General features: G+C 34.7%; 2 protein-coding genes across 4 annotated transcripts; one reads left to right on the plus strand and one right to left on the minus strand.

Moving 5' to 3' along the window:
- Nucleotides 1-2,051: 2,051 nt before the first annotated feature.
- Nucleotides 2,052-7,783, plus strand: LOC114303905 (uncharacterized). Of its 2 annotated transcripts, none has more exons than XM_028249082.2 (6): nt 2,052-2,494; nt 4,252-5,316; nt 5,611-5,805; nt 5,898-6,052; nt 6,976-7,086; nt 7,279-7,783. In XM_028249082.2, exons 1-6 carry the CDS (start codon nt 2,315-2,317, stop codon nt 7,337-7,339), a joined length of 1,767 nt encoding a protein of 588 aa, XP_028104883.2. In that variant the 5' UTR covers nt 2,052-2,314; the 3' UTR covers nt 7,340-7,783. The 2 variants fall into 2 exon arrangements, with proteins under 2 accessions (XP_028104883.2, XP_028104884.2); XM_028249083.2 differs by having other exon boundaries at nt 5,626-5,805.
- An 846-nt stretch (nt 7,784-8,629) lies between these two features.
- LOC114303906 (rop guanine nucleotide exchange factor 14) lies at nt 8,630-18,475 on the minus strand. Of its 2 annotated transcripts, XM_028249084.2 has the most exons (8): nt 18,162-18,475; nt 15,910-16,078; nt 11,889-12,278; nt 11,166-11,320; nt 10,988-11,062; nt 10,654-10,905; nt 9,747-10,094; nt 8,630-9,245 (listed from the first exon to the last, which is right to left on the minus strand). In XM_028249084.2, exons 2-8 carry the CDS (start codon nt 15,986-15,988, stop codon nt 8,871-8,873), a joined length of 1,674 nt encoding a protein of 557 aa, XP_028104885.1. In that variant the 5' UTR covers nt 15,989-16,078; nt 18,162-18,475; the 3' UTR covers nt 8,630-8,870. The 2 variants fall into 2 exon arrangements, with proteins under 2 accessions (XP_028104885.1, XP_028104886.1); XM_028249085.2 differs by lacking the exons at nt 15,910-16,078; nt 18,162-18,475 and adding an exon at nt 13,377-13,493.
- Nucleotides 18,476-18,870: the final 395 nt, after the last annotated feature.

Raw genomic sequence — 18,870 nt, forward strand, 5'->3', positions numbered from 1 at the left:
AATAATTATTTATGGTGAATTTTATGCCCTTATGCTCTTAGTATAATATTTCTCACTTTGTCATGTGCTTGTAGTTGTTTACCACCTTTAGGTGACATGTTAGGGCCAGTGCGTAAGATAGGCACAAAGCACTTTGTAGACATAGTTCAGCTCTGACAATTTAATTAAATAGAAGCTCCAAGGATTATTTGGATACCCTCACTTAAATATTTTTTTTCCCACTCGCGTTTAATAATTTGCTTAAGAATTGACCGGAGGTAACTTCAGTTACTAGCTATCATGATGTTTAACCATTGGATACGGGAAGCAGGTCGTGACACAATGGTCACTGTTAGTAGCACTTGATAATTAGATTTGTTTATTGGCTACATGTGTACAGTTTTGATTTGTATACATTCTTGATTAGAAGTCATGCTTTATATATAAATTTCAATTACATATTTATGTATTCTAGTGGAAAATTTTGGTTACATGCTGCCCAGGTTTTGTTTTGGTTTCCGTGTTATAATATGTCAATAACTTCTTTATTTTAAGATTGTTGGACAAATTGTGTAATTTAAACAAGACAAATAGATTCATGATTAATCAATTATGTTACAGAATAAGAAAACATGTTGAATATTACAACTATATCGCACAGAAATACATAATGCAATAAATGGTAAAGAAAGCAAACTAAAGCATGTGTAATACCACAGTTTTTTTAAAACAAATTAGCCACTTCACTGTGGGTACTGGAGGCAAATCGACTTTTATCTCCTAGGATACGACGATTTAGACCGGTTAACGCAGAAGCACCTTCTGTTAGCTTTGGCAAACCGACAATGGCAGCACTCTCTCACACAAAAAGAATATATTGTAGAAGTAAACAAATTGACTGTATAATTCTAGAAGGCAAAAATCTGTGTTAACAACCAAAGAGGTTGGTCTCTATTTATATACCATGGGGAAGAGAAAAGGAGCCTCCAACCATGAAGGCTAGCAACTAATACCTGTTACTCTTGCAAAACTACTGGAGTAATACACACAATTGATAGGGATTCAATGTGTTAGTTGCACACACTATACACCTATGTGTATATGCATATCTGCAGTAGACCTCGCCCAAAAAGATTAGGTTGGTGGACTACCAATTCAGCCCAGCCCAAACCTAACCCATTCCAGCAAGCCTCAAGCCCAAGCTCAAGCCCAAACCCAAACCCAAACCTAAGTCCAAGCCCAAGTCCAAGTCCCAGTCCCAGTCCCAAGTCCCAAATAATATTCAACATGATTTCTTATTCTGTAACATCATTGATTAATCATGAATCTATTTGTCTTGTTTAAATTACACAATTTGTCCAACACTTGACGTTTCAATAAAGTGTTTTGGGAAGTTGGTTAAAAGTTGACTTTTGAATTTTTTGACTTTCTCATATTTTTGTGGGTAAAAAATATGAGAGGTAATGTGACTCAAAATGGGTTAAAAGTCAAAAACTGATTTTAACCAGCTTGCCAAATGAGCTCAATATGTCTTGAAGTCCTTCATCTCACTGTTTTGATCTATCTGGTAATCATTTCATTATTTTGATTTGCACGGCAAGCTCGATGCTTGGGCTTTATTGCCTTCACCTACAAGCTCCGATGATGTGGTTTTGTTGTTGACCTCTCCTTCCCCCCATTTTCTCCCTTGCCTACTTCTTTCATTTTTATTTACTGGTGATGTTGTTCAATCTGAAGGTGTGTTGTGCAATTATATAAGGCAGGTTGAGAGCGGGAAGCAACTCGAAGAGATTTTTTTATTTTTTCTCTTCAAAAAGGGTAAAATTGATATTTTAAAAAATAATTAATGATGTCAGCAAAATGCATTAGTTGACTTCGCAATTTGTTGATAGAAGGGATAAATTGTAATGTAATTAAACTCTTTAAGGAGGAAATGTAATTTTTAAAACATCAAAAAAAAAAAAAAATTATATTAAAGACAAATCGCATTGGGTGTACGGATAATCTACCAGTCAATACTTTTAAAATTTTTAATTTTTTTTAATAAAATGATCTGAGTCGTTAAATTTTTCAGAGTGAATCTTGATATCAAGGAGGGGACCAAGTAGAAGGCAATGAGAGGATCCTATCCTTGCTCACACTTGCTCACAGCACGCTCCTTAATTTCCCCAATAAATGTATATATACATGTATCTATCTGTAGCTATCTATATGCTTGTATGTTATAGAGATTCAAATTGGAAGCAATAATGCCTTAACCCATCTGGATCTCAAAATTGAGGTGGATTTGGGGTTGATGATGTGAAGAAATCAGTGCATCTTTGGGAGGGCTAAGATGGGATCGAGCAGTAGCAAGCCCAATGCTGCCGACTCATCATCATCATCATCATCATCATCATCATCGTCCTCCTCGTCCATTGTTCGAAGGAGTCGATCCAAAGGAACCAGAGTGTTCCAATCTTCATGTCTTGGTCCCTCCTCTGGATCTCCCGACAGTGACAATGATGACGAACAGGTCACTTTATCTTTGCCTTCTCATTTCTCTATTATTATTATTTGCTATGTTTATCGTTGTTACATTGTTAAGGAATTGTTCCTTTTTTGCTTATTTGTGATTGTCTAAGTGGGTTTGTTTGGAATTGGGTTTTTAATGCAGAATACTACAAATTTTTTTTTTTTTTTTTGTTAGTTTTGATTGAAGAACAACATGGAGTAATCACTATGGATGCATCACGGAAATCTTTTAAATTACAGAGAATTATTTAATCAAAATTGAAAATTTGGCTTGTCTATTGATTTTATATGCTTAAATTTGGCTTCTTCCAAGTCAGGATGTGTGCTGCTGTGAATCAACAACCCCAATTTAGGTATCTGTCATATTATGACTGCACTGAGATCATTGAGTTGCTCAAAAATAAAAGAAAAACGAAGCACATTGTGCATGCACTAAGGCTGTGTTTGGATCATTCACATGTCACCCACCTTTTCCTTTTCCTTTTCCGTTTCCGTTTCCCCTTTTTTTCAAATCCATGATCAAAACACAACCTAATATATAAAACTGTCAAAGAGCAAAAAGCATAATTTATTCCATGCTTCATATGTGTGATGAATCATGTAACTTTACATAAGGTTTATAGCACAACCTATACTATTGGTTTTTCATATTTGTCATGGTGAACTAAGAGGCAATTTTAATTATTGTTAATGTTGTTCTTTTTGATAGGTGTAGGGGACTAAAGAGCAATGTTCAAATAATGTAACATTTGTGGTAGAAGTTGATGATTGGCTTGTACACACTGTTTGCTTATCTTTCAGTTTCTTATCTTTGTCTCTTGTTTCAATTAGGTCTCTAAATGAGAAAGGCACGGCCTTTATTTATTTGGACTCTATGAATTTTTTTGCATCTTCTTCTTGACTGAATGGTCAGAGCATATTTTGCTTCACTTTCTTTTTAATCACCTCCTACACCTTGCCTTTTGAGTGCAGTAGCTAAAATATTTTTAAGTCAGGAGTAGTAATTTGCTTGGTTTCACTCCTTAACTTGAAAACTATTTGGTATATGAAATTATCTGCTTCACTCTTCACAAAGTGCTAGCACATATAAGTAACATTTTCAAGTAAATGTCTAAATGCATACGCACATGCACCTTAAGGCTATGTTTGGATCATGGATTTGGATAAGGATTTGGAATGATAAGGAAACAGTGGCAAAAATGGAGAAAATTTAGCTTATATTTCAGTTCACATTTTTTTTCCAATTTTTCTTTTCCCTTTCCAAATCACTACCCAAATCCAGGAGCTAGACACAACCTTACTATTTCAATAAGAAAAATACATTGGTTAGGCTCCAAAAAATTATGTCACCACTAGCTTGACAAACATATCTTTAAGACCTCAAGTTTAATTGCTGAGATAAATTTTATTCAAACAAATACACATTTATCTTGTTATTTGTCCCTACATGTGTCCATCACTCCCATGAATGATTCATCTTTTACCTCTGTTCCCTTAATTATCAAATGCCAAATGCCAATCCTTAGACTCCTTGATCATGCTATTTCTTAGAACTCCTCTTTAATTCAGTCATTTTGATGTGTTCATATTTAATTTTTCATTTATAACCTAGTGTGAATGTTGTGAAAAATGTGTTTCACCTTGCAATCAATAGATGTGTTTGAAGTTTGAACTATTATTTATTTCAACATATATTTTTTATGCATTAACGTGGCCATATTTCTTTAAGAATTAAATTGATATTTAATTCATGCTTAGGTTTCTGATCATCATAGTAAAGAACATGATTGTAACAGCCCAAGTGCAAACCAGATTAAATCAGATTCAGACCATGTGAAAACTGAATGTTGTGGCAAAGTTAAAGCTGAACAACCTGATGAAACAGCCTGTATATCTTCTAACACTGAGCTTGATGCTTGGGGTCAATCAGACCGTACGGAGACTGTCTCTGGAGCTGGTAGTAGTTCACGAGCTTTCTCTACTCGATCATTGAGCCGTTCCCGTCGCTTTCTTTCTCGCTTTAGCTTCTTTCCAGGTAACGTAAGCTTCAGGCTAAGCAGAGCAACAAGTTTAGGTTCATCAACAGCTTATCCTGTATCATCATCAAGGTTCACAATTTCAAACGAAGAGGAAGATCTGCATCGACACTCAGGTCCTGCCCATGGTTTGGTTAATAGAAATGAATCTTCACGATGTCAAGACTTTCTTCCTTCATGCCTTGTAAATAGATTTGGTTCACCACATTATGAAGATTTTGCTTCTGGTAACTTAGATTCCAATCCTACGACTTCTGGATTTTCTGCTAGGCGAGTTGATCAGATTACCTCTACTCTAAATGTGGCCAGAGACATTGATAATCCTACTATTTTCTATGAAAATTTGCATTCTCCAAGAATCCATACTGATACAGAGAGCATGGAGACAAGACTTCCTGATAGGCGGATTGGAGCTCGAGAACCTGTGGAACGGAATGTTCATTTTAGTAGAACCTTAAGTGTTGGAAGACTACGTGACAGAGTTCTTCACAGATCATCATTTCCTAACTTTACATTTTCTTCTTTGCAGCAAGATAGGGAAGTGAGAGACACCAATCAGCATGGTGGGACATTGCCTTTGGGTGATGGAACATGGGCTTCAGCATCCAATGAGAATGCTTTGACCTCATCAACTTCTTCTTCTTATATGTCATCTGGTATGTCTAGGTCCTTGTACAGTAGTCAAGATTATGAAGTGGAAACATCACATGCAAGAGAAGCGAGGTATCATGATATCTTGGAACATAGATCAAATTTCTTGGAACGGAGAAGAAGAATACGATCTCAGGTTTGTAAATTTGTGCTGACTAATTATGAACTATTATTATAGGTAATTTGTTAGAATACAAAGTAGATCTTAGGATAGATACTTTCTTCAAATATTGATAATTATAACCATTTAATTGTTTATGTATGATAATTGATCCTTGTTTTACCTTTTCAAGTGGCTAAACTTCTCTGATATAGTTTTACATCCATTGAGCCGTGCTAAGGTGTCTTCTTTTGACTGATATTGTGCCCCGTGTGTCTATTTATTGTGTTTTCTTGATGTAACATTTATCAAATGAATGACACATTTTAGGTTCGTGCTCTTCAGCGGTTGGGCAGCCGTTTTGAGAACTTGTCTGGACATGAAAGGTCTTGTATTATATCTGGTCAACATCGGACAGGCCATTGCACATGTCGTATTAGTACTCAAGGTGCTAATTCAAATGATGACACCAGTGCAAGGGCTAGCATATCAAGAATTGTAATGTTAGCTGAAGCTTTGTTCGAGGTAATGTTGCCATTTTTGGGGGTGACACTTTGAATATTCTTCTTTTATGTTGTTTTATAAAAGCTTAAACCTTTTATATGTATCTTAATTAGGTTCTGGATGAAATTCACCAGCAATCTGTAGTTTTATCTTCTCGACCTTCAATGTCTTCGATTGGATCTGTTCCTGCACCCAATGAAGTTGTGGAATCCCTGCCTGTGAAATTGCACAGTAAATTGCAAAAGCATCTCAATGAAGAGGCTGCACAGTAAGTGTTCATGTTTCACTGTTATTCAATGATTTTTGGCTTACTAAGAGAACTTCAAATGGTGGTGATTGATTCTTCATTTCCATAGGGAAACCGTTTTAACAGATTGAGACTACTCTTAATAGTTGTTCACTCTTGATTGCATCAGTATTTAGTATATTGTGCAACACTAGAGACCTCCTCAATGACTGTTCATTGTGGGCCTAGAAAAATCTTTCTCTGCGTTGTTGTCCATCACATGAGATCATCTGATTTGATCTTTAATCATCCTTGTCCTCCTTGATCATTGGTGCATAGAAAAAAATAAATAAATAAATAATAATAATAATAAAAACAGACATAGGCTAAGGTATGAGGGGAATGTGGAAAACAATTGTTCCATGTGAAGGATCTTTCGTGGAACGTAAGGAAGATCAGTTCAATCAAGATGCATAATCGGGTGAAAGATATTATAAAAGAGTTCAAACAGATTTGAGTGGATTGATGATTGTGATGCCATAATGTATTAAATGTTGTATAAGAAGGCTGCAAGAAAGGTGGGTTGATTGAAGCATGCAAGAGAGGAATTATTTTTTGTGGGGAACAGGCTTTGTCTTGTTTTGCTCCCACATTCTCTAATCAAATTTCGAACCATAAATTGAATTAGTTGTATGCAAGAATCAATTAACTAAAGAACAGAAGTTGCCCAAGATCGTACTAGCTGAAGTACATTTTGATGGTAGTTTTGTTACTGAATACTTGGCAAATTTTTTATTACAGAAAAAATTTAAAAAGTAATAATAATAATCTATAAGCGGGAATGCTCAAATATGCTATATCCCCAATACCAATCAGTGTATCCAAGAACTTCCTCTTGGTTAGATTTACTTTTGTCCATACTTGTCTTATTTACATTTGATTTGGGCAATCTGTTGATATAACAGATGTTACATATGCCTGGTTGAGTACGAGGAAGGAGATAGTGTGAGGATACTACCTTGTCACCATGAATTTCATAGAACATGTGTAGACAAATGGCTCAAGGAGATTCACAGGTATGCACTTAGCTTGTGTTTCTTGAGCAAAGTCTCTCTGCTAAGCTCATTCAATTTTTATGTCCTTACTATTTGATGTTTTAGCACAACAGGTAAAAGTATATATTGTACTTATGCCAAAATTTGCAGTGATTGTTATGTAAGTATTTTACCAATGCTGTCACATTTGGCTAACTTATATAATGAACACAGGGTATGCCCACTTTGTCGTGGGGATATCTGCAGACCAGATCCATTGCCATCGGAGAATTAAGGCTGCCAATTCGCAGTTGGTTTCTTGATTACCAGCAGAACATTGGGAAGTGAAGAGATTCTCTAACTCGGAGAAAACAAGAAGCTATGATCTTCAGTAGTGATGGTTTGAGAAGTTCAGTCTTTTTCTGCTGGTATGATTGTTGTTTGCCTTGTTTGTTACTTTGGTTGCACAATAATAACATTGACGGGCAGAAATGGACTGAACTGTTCATGCCATGCCCTTCCTCCCCGGCTGGAATCTTTGAATTGAAGCTGCTAACACAGAGAGGGAGAAAGAGGGTGAGATTCTTTTTGGAGTAGAGATGTTATGAATGTCTTCATCACAAAGAGGGAGAGATTCTTTTTGGAGTAGAGATGTTATGAATGTCTTCATCACAAGGGCCTTATGTGTAATTCAAAATCCCTATCTGGTTTCCTAAATGCATCTTAGTGTTTGATATAATTGATTTGTCCACTCAATGAGCCTTGAGACTCTCTCTATATGTGCCAAGCTGGAATGCATTTTCTTGTCAATTTCAAGCCCTTCTGGGTTATATGTGAGACAAACCTAAGGGTTTCAAGAATGTTTTCCTGGAAAAGAAAAGGAAAGAAAACCCTTGAACATTAGGTTGAGAAACCTTTGCATAGTATAAAGAGGTGGTTTCAAACTTCCAAAACATGTGTTTGGTTCAAGTTGGGTTAGGATTCTGTAATTCAGGATTTAAAAATTGCAAAACGTATACTGATGGTTCCCACAGCGTAGCTTCACCGCATCGACAAATAAGAAAAGATGTGTTTTGAGTGCAGCAATTTTTTTTGAAGTGAGCCCTTGTCATAGTTACACTAAGCTCCAAGGTCCGCATTCTGTTTCATGCATTAGGTCTCTACAAGTAAATGTGAGAAAATATTGTTTATTTTCATTAATAATCAACTATTCTAAAATATTCAACAAAAAAAAAAAAAAATGTAAGCTGTTAAGGGAGGTTTAATTCAATAATTTATGTACACATCTCACGTGTAGCAAGGCCATCTATCAGCATAAGAGGCACAAATGTGACCTTCTAGTTCCTGTGAGATCATATTAAATTACCATCAGTTCTAAAAAGATTTAAAATAAGATGATTTTTTTTTAAACTGATTTTAAATAATCTTTTGCTAATCTTTTGCTTTTCATTCAAATTTGTCGATGTTATTACTGTAGATGTTATGTTAGTTTCCTTCTTTTTTTTCTTTTCTTTTTTCCTTTTTCAATTTCAATGCTTATAGAGTTGGCATAGCAGTTAGGGCTTTTATAAACCATTGCCAACAATTAAAGGTCACAGCATACTATTTTATAATTGGATAAAAAAATAAAAATAAAATAACAATCATTATCCCCATTACATAATAGACAATAGTACTAGCATTCTGTTTTATACAACATGCCAGACAACTCTTGGACAACCAAAATTACCCTGTAACAGCAAGCAACCAAACAAAACTTGAATCTCAGCAAGAATATAACAATATCATTTACAGAAAGAACACTAGAAAATTAGACTCATTTGTTATTAAGGGGAATTTTGAGGAGGCACACCACTGCCTATGCACCAAACTTGGCTGCGACTAGGTGTTGCAGTCACTGAACTGGTTTTGGGTTCAGAACATGAAAGCTCCAAATCCGAAGCAAACCTTGGACTAGAATTGCAAAGCTGTCCATCCACCTTGCTCATCTTCTCAGTGAGGGATTGAACTACGCGGTGACTAAACCCTCGAGAGTCAGAGTTCCCAGTGAAATTCATTCCAGGAAAGCTATAAGTTGAAACAGGTGAATTGGGATTGCTCAAAACATCTTCTTGTAGAACATCCCCTATCCTTGACAGTATTTTGAATGCCAAGTTTTGAAGAACCCGAGAATATGCTTCTAAAATTGAATGCCCAACATCCTACATATACATATGTATCAATGAAAGGAAATACCAAAAATTATTCCCTATTGCAATAAAAGAACGAAAAAACTTAATAATTGCACACCCAAAAGCATGGAGATATCTCATTAGTAGTGTAGCTTTGGTTGTGTTTTCATTTTCTTCATTTTCATTTTTAATTTTCCGTATTTTCGAAAAACAAAAACAATGAGAAGTTCAAAAGCACCCATCATTTTCATTTTTGTGCAAAAACAATTTTCAAATTTTCAAAAACAAATTTCTCATGTGTCCTAAAAAGTGAGCCGTTTTCAGAAAATTTTCTTGAAAACAGTATGCCAAACAAAATTTTCTAATTTACCCTGAAATTGAAAACAAAGAATACAAAATGAAAACACGACCGAACAGTAAAATTTTGGGACTTCGAAGGCTGGAGAGAACAGATAGAATGGATATGAATCAGAAAGAAACTACACATTTATGGTCAGGTTTTCCAGACCAATTGCATTTTACTGAACTCACCTTGCCATACTGGATTTTCACAACATCAAGAAATGTTTGAGGAAGGTTAGGATGTCTGATCTTCAGCTGCTGTATAAGAGCTTCTGCTTGGTCCAACAAGACCTCCATCTTCTCCAATTCAGATGTGGGACTCTTTATGAACGACCATGATGTTCGAACTGGAGATTTATCACAGGCTTGTTCTGTAATTCTCTCTTTCCATGCAAATATTGCTGCTTCCAACCTATTGATGGTTTCAAGGGCACTGTGTTCAGATTTCCAGTTGAGGGAATTGAGCATTTCCTCAGATGATTTTGATTCTGCACTCAAGATTCTGTAAAGTTCTTCGCCAAGGCCTGCCTTTGCAGACTGAAATCATGTAAAAGATGGTCATCACTCATGGCAAAGGCAGCAAACAATTTCACAAGATATTCTGAATATGTATAGCAGAGAACAGACAAGCTTTTAACATGAGCTTGAAATGGATTAAAAGTCCAAAGCTTGCCCCTTTTTGTTCCATTGGATGGGGTCTTAACCTTTGGCATAATTTGCACAAAGTGGCTAAAATGGATCAACAGTCCAACTAATTTTTTTTTTTTTTTGCACGAGTGCAACTTTTTATTCGGCACAAAACAGGTTAATGATAGCTTGAACCCATAGTCTGATGATCATTTCTTTTTGTGGAAGGTGATTAGGGCAAAAAAAATCTGTCAGCTAATAAAGTTCAACTTGGATTGGAGCTATTTGCATTAAGGCCTATATATTTTGTCCATGGTATACCTTCCAAAACCAAAATGAACTAAAATACCAAGATTTGTTCAAATTGGCTCCTAATTTATATGTATATATATAGAAGAAAAAAATCCTAGGATATGTTGCTGGGCTTATTGTGAGTTAGAAGTGCTTTGAAATGAAGAAAGTTGCTTGCCTTGGGAAGTGCATCTTTGATTATGATTGGGACAGGCATTTCAAGCAAGACTGTTTCATTGATAGATTTGGCAGCCTTGAATACTTGGTGCACAACTTTACCCTGTTTTAGCAATTTTTTCCTTTCGATTTCAGAGAGGCCAGTGGTTGGTACTTGGGGCAAAGGAAGCCACCACCTCCTGCTCCTGCCTTCAGCCTGGCTACATCCTTCTGCATATGAAAACTCAGCGCTAACCATTGAATCTAGCATCTCCTGTCAGTTTCATAATGCAACATGGTGAATTTCAAGCATAGGTAGTTTGTTTGATTTTGATGGGAACAGAGAAACCACCTACAATAAGCATGGAGTCCAACTTCTGAAGTGCTGGAAGATTCATATGGATGTCAGCACGAGCTTTTGGAGTCATTATCTGCTCAACAATAAAATAAAAAGGACAATAATGCTAAGGCTAAATCTTGCTAAATAGAGAAATAATTTTATTGACTTTCTATCAACCAGAAGAAATGAGATACCTCCATGGTCCGGCCATTGGCACCATGCTGCTTAGCAGGAACCAACTCAACCATATAGTTGGTAGGGGAGAGCAACCAGTCCATTTCTCTTCGCCATTTTCTCTTTCTTTCCTCTGGCAGTGGCTCTAATTTCCACAGTTCCCCAAAAACTGATGCTGCAAATCCATTTATAGTATTTTTTAAGTTGGAGAAAACGTAATGAAATGATAAAGTTACACTACAAGAAATACGATCAAAGCCACCCTTGATTTCCGTTTGGAACATCAATATTTGATATTTGTGGTTACAACTGGCAATTAGCATTAAATCCTATACATGTATTTCATATTTCTACATGTCAATTCCTATTGTAGATACTGATTATTGTATCTTTGTATTTCTTACATACATCAAAAGCACTCAAAGTCGCAATGTGTTTGCTCTTAGACATAGATACTAATAGGTGAAATAAAATAAATAAATAAAAGAAGCTTAAATTGGGAGCACCTTCACAAAAAAAAATTTGAAGAAAAATTCCCCATCTTTCTCATGCCAATACCCTTGGCTTTAATCATAATTCCAATGAAATAATGTTAGTTATCATATTGAGACTAAACCACATGTCTTGACTATAATGTTTTGTGAAGCATTATATTAACTTGCCAAATATATTTAGAGGTTACAGAAATATAAAGCAATAAAACATCAACTCATATTTTGGTAAGGAAATGAATATTTGCGAACCTGCAAGATTTGTTATGGCATTAGACAATGCTAATGCAGTGGAGAGCCCTTTGCGTCCCCCTGTAGTATCTTCACCCAACAACAACTTTGCGAATCTTTCTTTCATGGTTTCAACATCTGAAAACTGAACACTATAAACAGGTTTTTCTTTGACATACAAATGTAAGGGGCTTTCTGTGACCTCCCATTCATCCAGTCCCTGCTCATCCCTCTTCATCATCGTCCAGTGATAAGAGACTGATCCAGAAGCATTATTGCTAGAAGAACAGCTTGAGGCATCTTCATCCAAGGAGTCGGTTGCACATCCATCTGCCCTGCTTGCGCCACTTTCATTTTCATAAGAATGACTGTTAAGTATGCAACTCTCTAGGCCATTATATGTCATTATTCCTGAAAAGTCCCATTTATATTATATTTAGTCACGGCTCAAAGAAAATGCAAATCAGTATTTTCACAAACATTAAATATTTGAGAGGCAAGGCATGGTTATCTCTACAATGCCCGGTGGGAATTACAGATTAACATGGATGTGCAGTCACAAATTATTTATCTCACACGGAAATTTCAAGAACAATAGGAATCGTTATGCAAGTTTTGTGTCCAACATGACCGAATAAGTTATATTGTCCAACATTACCAAATGGATTAATGCTGCTACTGAGAAAAACAGGGCTAGAATAAAGGAACTGAAAAATTCACTCAACAAGAAATGGTAGTTTATACCATTTTTAATTGGTTGAAATGCATGTAATTAAGCTTACAGCCTTCGTTCAAAGAAAAAGCTTACAGCTTAGGATAGTTTAGTCTCTGCAACATTTCATCTTTCCTGGTGGTCAAGGGAAAATATAATCATCCATTGATCTTCCAATATGATATTTTCAGCAAAGAACCAAGTAATCCATACCAAGGTCTAATATTGGTATTTTCTCCTTACCTTTTTTTTTTCCCTTTGAAGACACGTCTACATGTGCTTGTGAAGTGAAGTCCCATATCACCTAGGTACTAAAGTAATGTAAAGTATATACGTGTGAGAACACCCTCACATCAACAACTAGCTTTTGAAGTTGAGTTCTACCCAAGACTGTGTAACAGTCCTACGAGTATTGAATGGATCCCAGTTCTTTTCTTCTGAATATTAAACTTTTAAGACCAAGTCATCCCTCGAGTGAAGTCATCACAGAAACAACGGATTACCAACTTTGTTAGTTCAGAACAGAAATAACATGATTTCAGCTACTCCAGAAAAAAGATTCTGTATGGTAGCAAAATCACATTTGTGTCAACCGGCAAGACATGCAAAATTGATTTATTTCAAAGCCTAGGCAAAACAAAAAGTGATGATTTAGTTTCATTTCCGAGAACGCAACAAAAATCCATAGTATTTGAGTACTATATTAAATAGCATTACAATATTTGCATGCAAAGGTAAAATCATATTGAAAAATCACCCAAAGATTACAACAGCAATGAGAATAACATGATACTCACAAAGTGGTCACTGTTTATATCTCAAACCTTGACCTAGCACTGGGTCGCCCATTTTAAGTAGATAGAATATAATACATAATGGTGTCTAACAACCCCCTTTCCCAAATTGCATAGGTTGCTGCAAGAACTAATGTGGTTCACACATGTCAGCATTACAGATAATTAGTCAAATTTGTCTCTACTCTCATGAGTTAGGTGTAAGCACATGCAAATGCAATTTCTATTATCAAATGTTTGACTCAACGACCCAAGAAATATTTAAAACTAGAAGCATCTAATAATTGATTTTAGAGATCCAATCAGCCCTTGTGCATACTTTATGAACTTGTAGCAGCATGCAATAGTTCAAATCCCACTGTTGGATGCTCTCCATGAAGGATCTTCATTTTTCTTTTTCTTTTTAATTTTAATTAATTTATTTATCACTTTATTATAATTATTGATTTATACTAATGTATTTAAACCAAATGGTCCAACAAGGTCTAGATCTAAAAGAGGAACCATTGATTATGGATCTAGAGCCCTTGGCCAAATCAAATTGGTAAAAAATTAATAAATAAATAAATTTAAAAAATAATAAAATAATAAAAAAAATACATGCTCAAGAAGTTTTAAATAGCTTAGGTCTAGATTTTTTCCCTTATGCTGTGTTTGGTGGAGGGATTTGATGAGGGATTTGGAAAAGGAAATGGAAAAGGTAGGTGAAATATGAATAAAACATGTTTATATTTCACCTAGTTTCACACACATTTTCTGTTTCCCTTTCCAAATCCCTCCCTAAATTCTCCAACCAAACACAGCATTAATATGTGGTAGGTAGGGAGGTCTTGGTACTCAAAACTCAAACCAGAATGTAAACAAAGAGAAATGAAATAGATGATAGAGGGAATCCCCATAATAGGAGCTGAACCAAACAGAACCCAAATAAATTTTCAAAAGAAAAGTCATTCTGACAATGACTATTGTGTCCCCACCTAATTACTCCATTGTCTCTATGAAGAGGGACTGTAGTGCAAGGACAACAGTAACACAAATGAGGCCAACCATTTCTATCAATCAAAATAATTAATAAAAGCCATGCATTCTACATGGGCTCTATCATAGAAGGACCGTTGATAAATCACAATCAATTTATTTATGATATCCATGCTTTTTGAACACATGCACCAAGATCATTAAAAATAAAAGAAAAATGAAGTTACGGGGTATTTGCATGTATGTGCCTTTAATGAGTTCACCTATATGATCCAACATGTAGGAAAAATGGGATGCCTTCTAACCTATTTTAAGTTGTTAATGCTGTGCTGTTGATTTCATTCTTCAATTAGTAAAAATAATTACTATAAAATAAAAATACATGGCATATCTCCAAATAAAAAAAGGATATCTTTTAACTTTGCCAAACATTTGTGCAAAAAAGTCAAAAAAAAAAAAAAAAAAAAGAAGGGAAATTTTGAATTCAAACCTAGATGCCAATCAAATTGGGTCAAATATTTGGATACAAATGTATGTCCCTTTTTCCTGAAAAGTCGGTTCCCTGATTTCAGGCTACAAACCTAGAAATTTTGAAATCAAAACCTAGATGTCAACCAAACTGAGTCAAATATTAGGGTACAAATTATATGCCCTTTTTGCCCCCGGAAAAGACAACTATTTCCCTGATTTCTGGCTACAAACCTAGAAATTTCGCAAAAGTTTAACTCTTAAAACTTTTGTGAATTGTGCTTTCACAATTTATGCATGGTAAAAAAATAAAATAAATAAATAAAAATCCCAATATTTATATAATTTCAAGCTGACAGAAAATCTTTGGGATAAAATTTGATTCCTGATTTAAAAAACTTTACGATACCATTTGATCTGCCACATGATTGTATCCCACAATAATATGAATAATGAAGCAAATAACAATTTCAGTAATATTTATATTATGGTGGGTGCAGTCAAGATATTTTTATCAAAATTAAGGTTTAGTCCATTCAACTTGTGGGGATACAAGAACATGGACATTACTGCTCAGAAGGTACAACACATGTTCAACCAAATAAAACAGTTTGCATACTGGAAGGTCCACCCATCTGATAAACCCTGGCCATTCAAGTAAGGGACAAGACATTAAACCAAACCAAACCAAACTAAGTAATTGTACCTAAATTAATTGGGCTAAAACTATGAAAAACTGAGGAACATGGCAGCAGCTCAATTGTGCAGCAATAGAGATCATTTTAATTATTTTTGCATTCCGCCAACTCCATAAAGATGGGTCTTGGCATAGCAGTAAGATTGCTACATTATGATCTGGCCATTACAGGTTTGAAACATAAAAACAGGCTTTCCTTATACGACTTAAGGCTTTGTAAATCTAACCCTTCCTAAACTCCAAAGTAGCAAAAGTCTTGCACATGATATTACTTTTATTTAGCTATGTCCATGAGAAATCTAACTGTTTCTATACTCCAAAGTAACAAAAGTCTTGTGCATAAGACTTATTTTTATTTAGCTAAAGTCCATGAGAGAGAGAGAGAGAGCTTACTCTCTTGTTCATCAAAGTCAAGGCTAATCTTTGCGTCCCGGTTACAGCAAGCAAGTCTCCTTCTCATCATTATCATCATCTTTTCCTGTATCCCGCTTGGTCTTCACAACAAATTTCAGGAGGCCCCAAGTTGATTGGGGCAGGTATTCCAGAAGCTCTGCACCACGACCTTACAAAAACAAAAACCCCATTGCATCACTGTCTCATAAATTAATTATGTTTTTAATTTTATTTTTCCAGTGACAATGTTCTCTAAGGTGAGTGTCTTGCTTGACAGTGTCTATTGAGCCCGATCAGTGACAAATTTCCATTTGCTGTCAGTATTGCCAGATCAATAATGACTATTAACAAAATAATTTACAGAAGTTCAAAACACATCAGAGCAATCCGATAAAGAAAATGCTAAAAGTAAGCAGATTCTTATCACATTTTTTACTACTAGACAAAGGTAACATATCTCGTGTATTTAATAATGTCAACCGCAAGCATCTTTATTATAAGAAATACGTTTATGTACTCATAAGAGAGTTGTTATACATTGTCTGAATATTTCACCGGAACTCTTTAACTAACTCTCAAGTAATTATGCTGGGTTCCATTATTTGTAATATGCACATGATATTTAACATATATACGTGAAAAGTGACATAAAATGGTATCTAGTGACAAATATCACTTATCATTTGATAATTTTACGTTGTTTCAAGCATAATTACTATCAGAGCTGGCCCTTTCAATTGCTGATTCAAATCATGGATTCCTGGGGCTTCAACCAATGGCATCTAGATTAAGCTTATTCTAAAGTAGCTTCTTTAGATAAAATATTTACAGAAATGATATTGACACACGCCAAAATTTTAGAATTATCAACTTCTCCCTCGTATGACAATGACATAAATCAAAATGATAATGACATGCCCCAAAATATTTTGTTAAAATATTAAAATTCTCCAGTGAGAGGGAAGTGTGTGATACCAATATTTTAATGTGACATCTAAAGCATTCATGTATAACTATTAATATAAAAAATGAAAAGCATAGAAAGTTGTACATTACTGGGAAAAATTACCCTTACACAATTACCCACCAAAAGTTTTATTTTTGTTTCACCATTTAGAAGGGTAACTCTAAATATCAAAGCAACATTCCCTTTCTCAAATACTTTGAGATGTAGAAAATTAAAAAAAAAAAAAAACAAAACAAAACAAAACAAAATTAAGTGCTAGTGTGACACTGTCCTGAGACAATGATGTGTTGCTCCACAAACAAAAATGGAAGTTTTTTTTATATATTTATAAAGTTGGTGCAATTTAATTCATTAAAGGGGCACATGGTGGACATATAAGGGCCCAATTGGCACAAATGGGGGAGGAAACATGCCTGTCACCAATCACCATACAAGCTTATGTTAGTGGTTCAATTTTTCAAGTATGGAAAGGGAAGGACCCAATAAAATCATTGCAAAATAACTATAGAATAAGAAAAAAATGTTACTTTTACCTCACATTTTTTACTTCATGACTGCTATTGCAGGAGAGAAATATATGGGGCTCAGTTAGTGCTCACAAAAACCAAGTTAGCATGAACTCTACACTGAGTTACCATTGAGTTATAAGAGTAATCACTGAGAAAGCAGATTGACAAAAAAAAAAAATGACAATTTGGGAAAAACATAAATGTTGGGCATAATGATGATATATCGTCTAACAGTATCATAAATCAATAAGGAATTTCACATGAGTGAACACTACATGATTAAATTAGTAAGAGTAATGTCCATCTAATCCTATTTATTTACTGTATTTTATTGAACAATGACACCTTTACACTCAATATCTGTTCCCTCAATCTTTCTCATCCCTTTTATCTTTTTACTTTGACCTCCCTTTGAAATCATTTCCTTTACAAACCCAAAAATTAAAAGATAAAGAAAGAAAGAAAGAAACAAGATTAAAAAGCCTTTTGGACATAAACATAACCAAACAACTTTTTAAGCAAAAGGCAAGCCTTTTTTGGTTTCACAATCAAAACCCAAAATTGAAATTAAAAAAAAGAAAAAAATTGGGAATCAAATGTTACTGGGCATGTAAGTGTGTATATAGATATAAACATAAATCAGCGTATTGAGAGAGAAGATAGGAGGGAAAAGACTGGTCATGGGGGTCATCCAAAGCAAAAGCGTAATGTAAATAACGAAATAGAAAAATATGGGAAACAATAAAAAGAGGAGAGAGAGAGAGAGAGAGAGAGACCTTATTAGATGAAGAAATTGAAGCCCCACAACAACAATCTGTAATGCGGAGTCGAAATCTTCTCTTTTAGAAAGACTCTCAGTTCCGAGAAACCTTCATTTCTAACTCCACACTCTGTTGATTATGCAAGCAGAGAGAGAGAGAGACAGAGAGAAAGAGAGAGAGATGTTGGGGGGTTGCGGAGAGAGAGTGTGAGAGGATAGAAGATTGGGGTGAAAATCATTTGAGAGTGAGAGTGAGAGTGAGAGAGGGAGTGACAGAAGAGAAGCACGTGGAACTGTGGAGTGGAGGCAAGGGCCATTCGCCTGTTTAGTGGAATTTTATTTATTTATTTATTTATTTATTTTTATTTTTTTTTAAAGTTAAACGTTGATAATTAGAAAATAATAGTTAAAAATAATTTTATCTCAATTTTTAAATAAATAATTTTTTTCAATTTATTTAAATAATTTATGCATAATAAATTATAAAGAGAAGCTGCATTAAATAATTTAAAATAAATTTTTAAATTAAAATAAGTTATAATTACCTTTCAAAAATTATAACAAACAATCTCATTGGTCCCGTTTGGTAGAGTTGTGGGAAAGTGATTATAACTTATAACTTAACAACTTATAGCTTATAACTGTGAACATAATCTGATTTTTAACTTATAAATTAAGCTTCTCCTCCCCCACTCAAAGAATAAGTTGATTTTTAACTTATAAAA

Source organism: Camellia sinensis, chromosome 11 (genome assembly GCF_055761805.1).
Source record: "Camellia sinensis isolate YWXY chromosome 11, ASM5576180v1, whole genome shotgun sequence".
NCBI classification, from domain to species: Eukaryota; Viridiplantae; Streptophyta; class Magnoliopsida; order Ericales; family Theaceae; genus Camellia; species Camellia sinensis.